Here is a 14,608-nt window from a genome sequence, read left to right as displayed (position 1 = left end):
AATGACATTTCTTTTAGATGTCTCGTAAAATACTCCTCCACTCCGGTAGATGTTTCCCCTTGAGTAGAACTGTTACTTCTACTAGTTCAACGTTGGCAAACCCCGAATGGGGAAATGATCTAGCCAGGGTAAACAATGGTGGGAGGTGGTGGGGATCCTCAGACCTCGGTGCCGTCGTTGTGGAGGTTGTTGTGGAGCTTGACCTCCAGGTTGACCTGCTTGACTTTCGCCCCTCCGTTGACCTTTGCGCCTCTGTTGACCTTGGAGTTGACGTTGTCGTAGTTCCGGTTGATGTTGATGTTCCTGACGGTGCAGTGTTTAGAGCTGAAGTTCTTCTCCAGGGTCCTCTCCAAACACACCTCTACTTTGGTGTTCAGAGGGTACTCCTCCGCCATCTGGGGTGGCTTCTTCCCAGCCGATCGTCGGCACTTCCTGAAGAGTAAACATGAAGCGAGCAGGACGAGGACCATTAGGGTTAGTGCGGCCACGCCCCCGCCCACCGAACCGCCCAACTGGGGGTTAAAGGTTGAGGCAGCGGGGACCTCGAGGCGGAGAGTCTTCATGTTGGTTCCGTTCTTCGTCTGGTCACCCTCGTTGTCATATATCAGAGACTGGTCTAGAGTGAGACGTCCGCTGTGGTCAACAAGGTCCCGGCGAGCACGGCTGTGGTCGATGCTTTGGCTCAGCTGATTGACCAGATCCCGGCGAGTCCGCCCCCCGCCGCTGCTGTGGGTGAGCTGATAGGTCAGAGAACGCTGAATCCTGGGGCCGGATATGGACTCTGGACCAATCACGTAGATCACCTGAAGGTACCACTGATGCCCCGCCTCCACCTGTCAATCAAAAGAGAGAGAGTTACCATGGAGATAAATCAGATCAATCATTTTACTTCTCTGAGAGTTACCCTCAAACTTGAAGACCTTTTTTGAAGGGTACCTAAGGCCTTCATAACACATTTACAACTCATATATAATGCATTCATAAGCAGTACATTATCATTTAATAAATCATTACAGTTAAGTGGATACGTCTTTGTCTTCGCTGACCTTGTACAGGGCATCAACTTTCATGGTAAATCCATCAACACCAGGTATGGCTGTCATGGTCTGTAATTCGGTGATATCCGACGCAAAGTTGGCTTCGAAGGGAACGTCATGGAAGTACCTGTCACAGACGTCAGGCTGCTTCCGATCCTAAAGGAGAGACGTTACAACACCGTTATTTCCAACTCATCCAGACACTATCAAATCAAACGCTAGCATACATGCTAACAAGGCCAGCTAACTGCTGGATGAGGGCTATAGATGCAGATGTGGAAGGTACATTAGTGCATTTGTTGTTTAAATCTCATTATAAACTGGTTGGTTTGAGCCATGAATGCTGATTGGCTGACAGCCGTGGTAATGACAAAACATGTATTTTTACTGCTCTAATTACATTGGTAACCAGTTTATAATAGCAGTAAGGCACCTCGGGGGTTTGTGGTATACGGCCAATATTCCACGACTAACGGCTGTATGCAGGCACAACGTGTTGCGTTGTGGATAAGAACAGCCCTTAGCCGTGGTATATTGCCCATATACCACACCCCCTCGGGCCTTATTGCTTAAGTAAAGCGTGGACTTTCAGTTGTAGTTTCAGTAAAATGTGTAGTTTCAGTAAAACGTGTAGTTTCAGTAAAATGTGTAATTTCCAGCATCTGTGACAATAGCCTGCCATACACCCATTATTGTAAACGTTAGCATAAACGATCCAGCAATACGATACCAGAGCAGTGATTTGTACACCAATAGGAGATTCCTCCTATTTGAATAGCTCAAAGTCTTATCTCTTTAAGGCCACGACTACGCCCTGAGCGACGTGGATCAAACCAGTCCAGCAGGTCACATTGGTTGGCTGTTTACGTTGGGTGACATACCACAAGACAAACCAAAAAGGTCACGGGTCAACTATGTGACTCAAACTGGTGGTGCAAGGAAACACTTAGGTTGTGGGTTCAACTCGCGAAGGGATCAGATTTACAAAAGAAATGCGCAGTTTGCACTCTGTGATACAAAACAGACACCAAATATACCCTCTTTACAATATATGTAAATCTACAAACAGTTTGCACTCTGTGATACAAAACAGACACCAAATATACCCTCTTTACAATATATGTAAATCTACAAACAGTTTGCACTCTGTGATACAAAACAGACACCAAATATACCCTCTTTACAATATATGTAAATCTACAAACAGTTTGCACTCTGTGATACAAAACAGACACCAAATATACCCTCTTTACAATATATGTAAATCTACAAACAGTTTGCACTCTGCGATACAAAACAGACACCAAATATACCCTCTTTACAATATATGTAAATCTACAAACAGTTTGCACTCTGTGATACAAAACAGACACCAAATATACCCTCTTTACAATATATGTAAATCTACAAACAGTTTGCACTCTGTGATACAAAACAGACACAAAATATACCCTCTTTACAATATATGTAAATCTACAAACAGTTTGCACTCTGCGATACAGAACAGACACAAAATATACCCTCTTTACAATATATGTAAATCTACAAACAGTTTGCACTCTGCGATACAAAACAGACACAAAATATACCCTCTTTACAATATATGTAAATCTACAAACAGTTTGCACTCTGTGATACAAAACAGACACAAAATATACCCTCTTTACAATATATGTAAATCTACAAACAGTTTGCACTCTGCGATACAAAACAGACACCAAATATACCCTCTTTACAATATATGTAAATCTACAAACAGTTTGCACTCTGTGATACAAAACAGACACCAAATATACCCTCTTTACAATATATGTAAATCTACAAACAGTTTGCACTCTGCGATACAAAACAGACACAAAATATACCCTCTTTACAATATATGTAAATCTACAAACAGTTTGCACTCTGTGATACAAAACAGACACAAAATATACCCTCTTTACAATATATGTAAATCTACAAACAGTTTGCACTCTGTGATACAAAACAGACACAAAATATACCCTCTTTACAATATATGTAAATCTACAAACAGTTTGCACTCTGTGATACAAAACAGACACAAAATATACCCTCTTTACAATATATGTAAATCTACAAACAGTTTGCACTCTGTGATACAAAACAGACACAAAATATACCCTCTTTACAATATATGTAAATCTACAAACAGTTTGCACTCTGCGATACAAAACAGACACCAAATATACCCTCTTTACAATATATGTAAATCTACAAACAGTTTGCACTCTGTGATACAAAACAGACACCAAATATACCCTCTTTACAATATATGTAAATCTACAAACAGTTTGCACTCTGTGATACAAAACAGACACAAAATATACCCTCTTTACAATATATGTAAATCTACAAACAGTTTGCACTCTGCGATACAAAACAGACACCAAATATACCCTCTTTACAATATATGTAAATCTACAAACAGTTTGCACTCTGCGATACAAAACAGACACAAAATATACCCTCTTTACAATATATGTAAATCTACAAACAGTTTGCACTCTGTGATACAAAACAGACACAAAATATACCCTCTTTACAATATATGTAAATCTACAAACAGTTTGCACTCTGTGATACAAAACAGACACAAAATATACCCTCTTTACAATATATGTAAATCTACAAACAGTTTGCACTCTGTGATACAAAACAGACACAAAATATACCCTCTTTACAATATATGTAAATCTACAAACAGTTTGCACTCTGTGATACAAAACAGACACAAAATATACCCTCTTTACAATATATGTAAATCTACAAACAGTTTGCACTCTGTGATACAAAACAGACACAAAATATACCCTCTTTACAATATATGTAAATCTACAAACAGTTTGCACTCTGCGATACAAAACAGACACCAAATATACCCTCTTTACAATATATGTAAATCTACAAACAGTTTGCACTCTGTGATACAAAACAGACACAAAATATACCCTCTTTACAATATATGTAAATCTACAAACAGTTTGCACTCTGTGATACAAGACAGACACAAAATATACCCTCTTTACAATATATGTAAATCTACAAACAGTTTGCACTCTGTGATACAAAACAGACACAAAATATACCCTCTTTACAATATATGTAAATCTACAAACAGTTTGCACTCTGTGATACAAAACAGACACAAAATATACCCTCTTTACAATATATGTAAATCTACAAACAGTTTGCACTCTGTGATACAAAACAGACACAAAATATACCCTCTTTACAATATATGTAAATCTACAAACAGTTTGCACTCTGTGATACAAAACAGACACCAAATATACCCTCTTTACAATATATGTAAATCTACAAACAGTTTGCACTCTGTGATACAAAACAGACACCAAATATACCCTCTTTACAATATATGTAAATCTACAAACAGTTTGCACTCTGCGATACAAGTCGGGTTGGAATAAGAATGTCTGGTGAAAGGGACTATATGTAAATCTACAAACAGTTTGCACTCTGCGATACAAGTCGGGTTGGAATAAGAATGTCTGGTGAAAGGGACTATATGTAAATCTACAAACAGTTTGCACTCTGCGATACAAAACAGACACAAAATATACCCTCTTTACAATATATGTAAATCTACAAACAGTTTGCACTCTGTGATACAAAACAGACACAAAATATACCCTCTTTACAATATATGTAAATCTACAAACAGTTTGCACTCTGCGATACAAAACAGACACAAAATATACCCTCTTTACAATATATGTAAATCTACAAACAGTTTGCACTCTGTGATACAAAACAGACACAAAATATACCCTCTTTACAATATATGTAAATCTACAAACAGTTTGCACTCTGTGATACAAAACAGACACAAAATATACCCTCTTTACAATATATGTAAATCTACAAACAGTTTGCACTCTGTGATACAAAACAGACACAAAATATACCCTCTTTACAATATATGTAAATCTACAAACAGTTTGCACTCTGCGATACAAAACAGACACAAAATATACCCTCTTTACAATATATGTAAATCTACAAACAGTTTGCACTCTGTGATACAAAACAGACACAAAATATACCCTCTTTACAATATATGTAAATCTACAAACAGTTTGCACTCTGCGATACAAAACAGACACAAAATATACCCTCTTTACAATATATGTAAATCTACAAACAGTTTGCACTCTGCGATACAAAACAGACACCAAATATACCCTCTTTACAATATATGTAAATCTACAAACAGTTTGCACTCTGCGATACAAGTCGGGTTGGAATAAGAATGTCTGGTGAAAGGGACTATATGTAAATCTACAAACAGTTTGCACTCTGCGATACAAGTCGGGTTGGAATAAGAATGTCTGGTGAAAGGGACTATATGTAAATCTACAAACAGTTTGCACTCTGCGATACAAAACAGACACAAAATATACCCTCTTTACAATATATGTAAATCTACAAACAGTTTGCACTCTGTGATACAAAACAGACACAAAATATACCCTCTTTACAATATATGTAAATCTACAAACAGTTTGCACTCTGTGATACAAAACAGACACCAAATATACCCTCTTTACAATATATGTAAATCTACAAACAGTTTGCACTCTGCGATACAAAACAGACACAAAATATACCCTCTTTACAATATATGTAAATCTACAAACAGTTTGCACTCTGTGATACAAAACAGACACAAAATATACCCTCTTTACAATATATGTAAATCTACAAACAGTTTGCACTCTGTGATACAAAACAGACACCAAATATACCCTCTTTACAATATATGTAAATCTACAAACAGTTTGCACTCTGCGATACAAAACAGACACAAAATATACCCTCTTTACAATATATGTAAATCTACAAACAGTTTGCACTCTGCGATACAAAACAGACACAAAATATACCCTCTTTACAATATATGTAAATCTACAAACAGTTTGCACTCTGTGATACAAAACAGACACAAAATATACCCTCTTTACAATATATGTAAATCTACAAACAGTTTGCACTCTGCGATACAAAACAGACACAAAATATACCCTCTTTACAATATATGTAAATCTACAAACAGTTTGCACTCTGCGATACAAAACAGACACCAAATATACCCTCTTTACAATATATGTAAATCTACAAACAGTTTGCACTCTGCGATACAAAACAGACACAAAATATACCCTCTTTACAATATATGTAAATCTACAAACAGTTTGCACTCTGTGATACAAAACAGACACCAAATATACCCTCTTTACAATATATGTAAATCTACAAACAGTTTGCACTCTGTGATACAAAACAGACACCAAATATACCCTCTTTACAATATATGTAAATCTACAAACAGTTTGCACTCTGTGATACAAAACAGACACCAAATATACCCTCTTTACAATATATGTAAATCTACAAACAGTTTGCACTCTGTGATACAAAACAGACACAAAATATACCCTCTTTACAATATATGTAAATCTACAAACAGTTTGCACTCTGTGATACAAAACAGACACAAAATATACCCTCTTTACAATATATGTAAATCTACAAACAGTTTGCACTCTGTGATACAAAACAGACACCAAATATACCCTCTTTACAATATATGTAAATCTACAAACAGTTTGCACTCTGCGATACAAAACAGACACAAAATATACCCTCTTTACAATATATGTAAATCTACAAACAGTTTGCACTCTGTGATACAAAACAGACACAAAATATACCCTCTTTACAATATATGTAAATCTACAAACAGTTTGCACTCTGTGATACAAAACAGACACCAAATATACCCTCTTTACAATATATGTAAATCTACAAACAGTTTGCACTCTGTGATACAAAACAGACACAAAATATACCCTCTTTACAATATATGTAAATCTACAAACAGTTTGCACTCTGCGATACAAAACAGACACAAAATATACCCTCTTTACAATATATGTAAATCTACAAACAGTTTGCACTCTGCGATACAAAACAGACACCAAATATACCCTCTTTACAATATATGTAAATCTACAAACAGTTTGCACTCTGCGATACAAAACAGACACAAAATATACCCTCTTTACAATATATGTAAATCTACAAACAGTTTGCACTCTGTGATACAAAACAGACACCAAATATACCCTCTTTACAATATATGTAAATCTACAAACAGTTTGCACTCTGTGATACAAAACAGACACAAAATATACCCTCTTTACAATATATGTAAATCTAAAAACAGTTTGCACTCTGTGATACAAAACAGACACAAAATATACCCTCTTTACAATATATGTAAATCTACAAACAGTTTGCACTCTGCGATACAAAACAGACACAAAATATACCCTCTTTACAATATATGTAAATCTACAAACAGTTTGCACTCTGCGATACAAAACAGACACCAAATATACCCTCTTTACAATATATGTAAATCTACAAACAGTTTGCACTCTGCGATACAAAACAGACACAAAATATACCCTCTTTACAATATATGTAAATCTACAAACAGTTTGCACTCTGTGATACAAAACAGACACAAAATATACCCTCTTTACAATATATGTAAATCTACAAACAGTTTGCACTCTGTGATACAAAACAGACACAAAATATACCCTCTTTACAATATATGTAAATCTACAAACAGTTTGCACTCTGTGATACAAAACAGACACAAAATATACCCTCTTTACAATATATGTAAATCTACAAACAGTTTGCACTCTGTGATACAAAACAGACACAAAATATACCCTCTTTACAATATATGTAAATCTACAAACAGTTTGCACTCTGTGATACAAAACAGACACAAAATATACCCTCTTTACAATATATGTAAATCTACAAACAGTTTGCACTCTGCGATACAAAACAGACACCAAATATACCCTCTTTACAATATATGTAAATCTACAAACAGTTTGCACTCTGTGATACAAAACAGACACAAAATATACCCTCTTTACAATATATGTAAATCTACAAACAGTTTGCACTCTGTGATACAAGACAGACACAAAATATACCCTCTTTACAATATATGTAAATCTACAAACAGTTTGCACTCTGTGATACAAAACAGACACAAAATATACCCTCTTTACAATATATGTAAATCTACAAACAGTTTGCACTCTGTGATACAAAACAGACACAAAATATACCCTCTTTACAATATATGTAAATCTACAAACAGTTTGCACTCTGTGATACAAAACAGACACCAAATATACCCTCTTTACAATATATGTAAATCTACAAACAGTTTGCACTCTGCGATACAAAACAGACACAAAATATACCCTCTTTACAATATATGTAAATCTACAAACAGTTTGCACTCTGCGATACAAAACAGACACAAAATATACCCTCTTTACAATATATGTAAATCTACAAACAGTTTGCACTCTGTGATACAAAACAGACACAAAATATACCCTCTTTACAATATATGTAAATCTACAAACAGTTTGCACTCTGCGATACAAAACAGACACAAAATATACCCTCTTTACAATATATGTAAATCTACAAACAGTTTGCACTCTGCGATACAAAACAGACACCAAATATACCCTCTTTACAATATATGTAAATCTACAAACAGTTTGCACTCTGCGATACAAGTCGGGTTGGAATAAGAATGTCTGGTGAAAGGGACTATATGTAAATCTACAAACAGTTTGCACTCTGCGATACAAGTCGGGTTGGAATAAGAATGTCTGGTGAAAGGGACTATATGTAAATCTACAAACAGTTTGCACTCTGCGATACAAAACAGACACAAAATATACCCTCTTTACAATATATGTAAATCTACAAACAGTTTGCACTCTGTGATACAAAACAGACACAAAATATACCCTCTTTACAATATATGTAAATCTACAAACAGTTTGCACTCTGTGATACAAAACAGACACCAAATATACCCTCTTTACAATATATGTAAATCTACAAACAGTTTGCACTCTGCGATACAAAACAGACACAAAATATACCCTCTTTACAATATATGTAAATCTACAAACAGTTTGCACTCTGTGATACAAAACAGACACAAAATATACCCTCTTTACAATATATGTAAATCTACAAACAGTTTGCACTCTGTGATACAAAACAGACACCAAATATACCCTCTTTACAATATATGTAAATCTACAAACAGTTTGCACTCTGCGATACAAAACAGACACAAAATATACCCTCTTTACAATATATGTAAATCTACAAACAGTTTGCACTCTGCGATACAAAACAGACACAAAATATACCCTCTTTACAATATATGTAAATCTACAAACAGTTTGCACTCTGTGATACAAAACAGACACAAAATATACCCTCTTTACAATATATGTAAATCTACAAACAGTTTGCACTCTGCGATACAAAACAGACACAAAATATACCCTCTTTACAATATATGTAAATCTACAAACAGTTTGCACTCTGCGATACAAAACAGACACCAAATATACCCTCTTTACAATATATGTAAATCTACAAACAGTTTGCACTCTGCGATACAAAACAGACACAAAATATACCCTCTTTACAATATATGTAAATCTACAAACAGTTTGCACTCTGTGATACAAAACAGACACCAAATATACCCTCTTTACAATATATGTAAATCTACAAACAGTTTGCACTCTGTGATACAAAACAGACACCAAATATACCCTCTTTACAATATATGTAAATCTACAAACAGTTTGCACTCTGTGATACAAAACAGACACCAAATATACCCTCTTTACAATATATGTAAATCTACAAACAGTTTGCACTCTGTGATACAAAACAGACACAAAATATACCCTCTTTACAATATATGTAAATCTACAAACAGTTTGCACTCTGTGATACAAAACAGACACAAAATATACCCTCTTTACAATATATGTAAATCTACAAACAGTTTGCACTCTGTGATACAAAACAGACACCAAATATACCCTCTTTACAATATATGTAAATCTACAAACAGTTTGCACTCTGCGATACAAAACAGACACAAAATATACCCTCTTTACAATATATGTAAATCTACAAACAGTTTGCACTCTGTGATACAAAACAGACACAAAATATACCCTCTTTACAATATATGTAAATCTACAAACAGTTTGCACTCTGTGATACAAAACAGACACCAAATATACCCTCTTTACAATATATGTAAATCTACAAACAGTTTGCACTCTGTGATACAAAACAGACACAAAATATACCCTCTTTACAATATATGTAAATCTACAAACAGTTTGCACTCTGCGATACAAAACAGACACAAAATATACCCTCTTTACAATATATGTAAATCTACAAACAGTTTGCACTCTGCGATACAAAACAGACACCAAATATACCCTCTTTACAATATATGTAAATCTACAAACAGTTTGCACTCTGCGATACAAAACAGACACAAAATATACCCTCTTTACAATATATGTAAATCTACAAACAGTTTGCACTCTGTGATACAAAACAGACACCAAATATACCCTCTTTACAATATATGTAAATCTACAAACAGTTTGCACTCTGTGATACAAAACAGACACAAAATATACCCTCTTTACAATATATGTAAATCTACAAACAGTTTGCACTCTGTGATACAAAACAGACACAAAATATACCCTCTTTACAATATATGTAAATCTACAAACAGTTTGCACTCTGCGATACAAAACAGACACAAAATATACCCTCTTTACAATATATGTAAATCTACAAACAGTTTGCACTCTGTGATACAAAACAGACACAAAATATACCCTCTTTACAATATATGTAAATCTACAAACAGTTTGCACTCTGTGATACAAAACAGACACAAAATATACCCTCTTTACAATATATGTAAATCTACAAACAGTTTGCACTCTGTGATACAAAACAGACACCAAATATACCCTCTTTACAATATATGTAAATCTACAAACAGTTTGCACTCTGCGATACAAAACAGACACAAAATATACCCTCTTTACAATATATGTAAATCTACAAACAGTTTGCACTCTGCGATACAAAACAGACACAAAATATACCCTCTTTACAATATATGTAAATCTACAAACAGTTTGCACTCTGTGATACAAAACAGACACAAAATATACCCTCTTTACAATATATGTAAATCTACAAACAGTTTGCACTCTGCGATACAAAACAGACACAAAATATACCCTCTTTACAATATATGTAAATCTACAAACAGTTTGCACTCTGCGATACAAAACAGACACCAAATATACCCTCTTTACAATATATGTAAATCTACAAACAGTTTGCACTCTGCGATACAAAACAGACACAAAATATACCCTCTTTACAATATATGTAAATCTACAAACAGTTTGCACTCTGTGATACAAAACAGACACCAAATATACCCTCTTTACAATATATGTAAATCTACAAACAGTTTGCACTCTGTGATACAAAACAGACACAAAATATACCCTCTTTACAATATATGTAAATCTACAAACAGTTTGCACTCTGCGATACAAGTCGGGTTGGAATAAGAATGTCTGGTGAAAGGGACTATATGTAAATCTACAAACAGTTTGCACTCTGCGATACAAGTCGGGTTGGAATAAGAATGTCTGGTGAAAGGGACTATATGTAAATCTACAAACAGTTTGCACTCTGCGATACAAGTCGGGTTGGAATAAGAATGTCTGGTGAAAGGGACTATATGTAAATCTACAAACAGTTTGCACTCTGTGATACAAGTCGGGTTGGAATAAGAATGTCTGGTGAAAGGGACTATATGTAAATCTACAAACAGTTTGCATTCTGCGATACAAGTCGGGTTGGAATAAGAATGTCTGGTGAAAGGGACTATATGTAAATCTACAAACAGTTTGCACTCTGCGATACAAGTCGGGTTGGAATAAGAATGTCTGGTGAAAGGGACTATATGTAAATCTACAAACAGTTTGCACTCTGCGATACAAGTCGGGTTGGAATAAGAATGTCTGGTGAAAGGGACTATATGTAAATCTACAAACAGTTTGCACTCTGCGATACAAGTCGGGTTGGAATAAGAATGTCTGGTGAAAGGGACTATATGTAAATCTACAAACAGTTTGCACTCTGCGATACAAGTCGGGTTGGAATAAGAATGTCTGGTGAAAGGGACTATATGTAAATCTACAAACAGTTTGCACTCTGTGATACAAGTCGGGTTGGAATAAGAATGTCTGGTGAAAGGGACTATATGTAAATCTACAAACAGTTTGCACTCTGCGATACAAGTCGGGTTGGAATAAGAATGTCTGGTGAAAGGGACTATATGTAAATCTACAAACAGTTTGCACTCTGCGATACAAGTCGGGTTGGAATAAGAATGATTGGTGAAAGGGACTATATGTAAATCTACAAACAGTTTGCACCGCCTGCAATTCCAGGTTGTCAAAATTACAGTCACACTGCACAGATAATCATTGTTTTGAAGCATCTCAGGAAGCACATTCATGTGACATGGACATCTTCTGAGATGTGCAGCGCGGACTGTGAAAAAAAAAAACAAGACAACCTGGAACATCACCAATATCTCCAACCACTACAAGAGGACAATGGGAGTTGAATGGAAACTATACCATCATAGAGATGAATAGAGGGCACACTTTGCCAGAAAACCTGTATTAGAATGGGCAGCTCCAGGGCAGACATGGTGAAAACATAGGACGCTTGACCTCTTTCCCATCTCAGTAGATATACATACCAGGATCAGGAACCTGTGTTTGAGCTGTTTGTTGGTCTGGATGCAGCCGTACTGAGGGCCCTCGTTGTACAGAGTCCCCGTGGGATCGAAGAAGGGCACGTATCCATCCCGTCCTGTACACAGGTACACCTTCTCCAGCTGCAGCTTGTAGGCTGAGTTCAGGTTCTGCTCTGGGTTCCACAGCACCCTGCCATACAATGTCTGGCCTGTAGGGGCAGCAGAGAGACAATACTCTAATAAACAGCACCCTGTTGTATAGTGTCTGGCCTGTAGGGGCAGCAGAGAGACAATACTCTAATAAACAGCACCCTGTTGTATAGTGTCTGGCCTGTAGGGGCAGCAGAGAGACAAGTTGTGGATGACTGGATATAAGGGCCACACATTTTGAACCCAGTGGCATCACAGACATATGGGCAAGCGGGGAAATTGAGCCATGTTTTCTATTTTCCGTCACTGTGGGAAATAGTGAAATAGTGTATATTTTTTACAATATCTTTGTGTAAGTCGGGAAGTTTGGTCGTGTAGATAACGGGTAATAGCTCAACTATCCCCGTTCTCTTTATTTGGGTCTGCCCTGTGACTTTGTGTGTGGAACGGTTATTGTACCCATAGAGAAGGCTCCCTTGTAGTCCATCTCAGCCATGGACATGTCAGCAACGGCCGGGTCCATCATGAACACCTTCTCATTGTTGCACAGCTGAAACTCTGTGTTGAGGCTGTACACGACAGGCACCGGTCGGTTGGTCTGCTGGAAGGCTATAGGTAGTTGGAACCTGGGAGAGATGACATTACGTCAGGTTCTTACCGAATATGTCGAGCATGGCCATATGAAACAGGTCCTAGACTGGAGCCTTGAGGAACACCACGACATATGTTTGAGTGACATATTTAACCAAATCAACCATATCTTTATTTGCCAACCAATTGTCAAGATAGGAGCATGGCAACAGTGTATGGACCTCACTAAGAAGTGTATGGTGGCTGTGGAGGGACATACTTATCTGGGGCCCTCACTAAGTAGTGTATAGTGGCTGTAGAGGGACATACTTCTCTGGGGCTCTCACTAAGACGTGTATGGTGGCTGTGGAGGGACATACTTCTCTGGGGCCCTCACTAAGAAGTGTATGGTGGCTGTGGAGGGACATAATTCTCTGGGGCCCTCACTAAGAAGTGTATGGTGGCTGTGGAGGGACATACTTCTCTGGGGCGTGGGCTGTGCAGGACAGAGGCTTGTCTCCAGGGTCGGTCCATGGTTGGGTTGGCTGCACGGTACAGGGGATCAGAAACACTGTGTACTCTCCAGAGTAGTCTTTCCTGGAACACAACAAGCGTTATGGTAAAGCTCCTCTAACAGAGACGCTTCTGAATCACACTTACATGATGTTTTAACCTTGCCCTGAGACCTGACGACGTTTACATTAGGTCCCCAGGCTAATGCCTAGGCTTTAACTTAGCTCAGCAGGCTAACACTGTTTTGTGGCATGCAGAAGACACAGGTCGGAACAAAAGCTTACACACCGAGTAACCCTTACTGACCTGATGTAAGAGGAGGTGGCCCTCAGAGCAGGTAGGGAGAATCAAAGGACTGGGTATATCTATTTATCTATATCTATAACTGTACATTACAGTATGTCTGTTTACTGACCTGCTGTAAGAGGAGGTGGCTTTCCAGAGCTGGTAGGGAGAATCAAAGGACTTGGAATATCTATTTATCTATATCTATAACTGTACATTACAGTATGTCTGTTTACTGACCTGCTGTAAGAGGAGGTGG

At 36.8% G+C, this 14,608-nt stretch overlaps 1 protein-coding gene across 3 annotated transcripts in view; it reads right to left on the bottom strand.

The window, feature by feature from the left end:
• fras1 (Fraser extracellular matrix complex subunit 1) overlaps positions 1–14,608 on the bottom strand; it is a 352,007-nt gene that overhangs the window by 768 nt on the left and 336,631 nt on the right. For all 3 annotated transcript variants that reach the window (XM_036936462.1, XM_036936463.1, XM_036936464.1), the window contains 5 exons: positions 14,032–14,148; positions 13,441–13,607; positions 12,835–13,040; positions 1,047–1,193; positions 1–833 (listed from right to left, as the gene is read on the bottom strand). The exon at positions 1–833 is cut by the window's left edge and continues 768 nt beyond it. In XM_036936462.1, the coding sequence (XP_036792357.1) occupies positions 159–833; positions 1,047–1,193; positions 12,835–13,040; positions 13,441–13,607; positions 14,032–14,148 (1,312 nt within the window). In that variant the 3' untranslated portion in view covers positions 1–158. The remainder of the gene's footprint in view (positions 834–1,046; positions 1,194–12,834; positions 13,041–13,440; positions 13,608–14,031; positions 14,149–14,608) is intronic.

This window comes from Oncorhynchus mykiss, chromosome 11, assembly GCF_013265735.2.
Source record: "Oncorhynchus mykiss isolate Arlee chromosome 11, USDA_OmykA_1.1, whole genome shotgun sequence".
Lineage (NCBI taxonomy): Eukaryota > Metazoa > Chordata > Actinopteri > Salmoniformes > Salmonidae > Oncorhynchus > Oncorhynchus mykiss.
The sequence above is the reverse complement of the archived record's forward strand: the minus strand, read 5'-3'. Positions and strand labels throughout refer to the sequence as shown.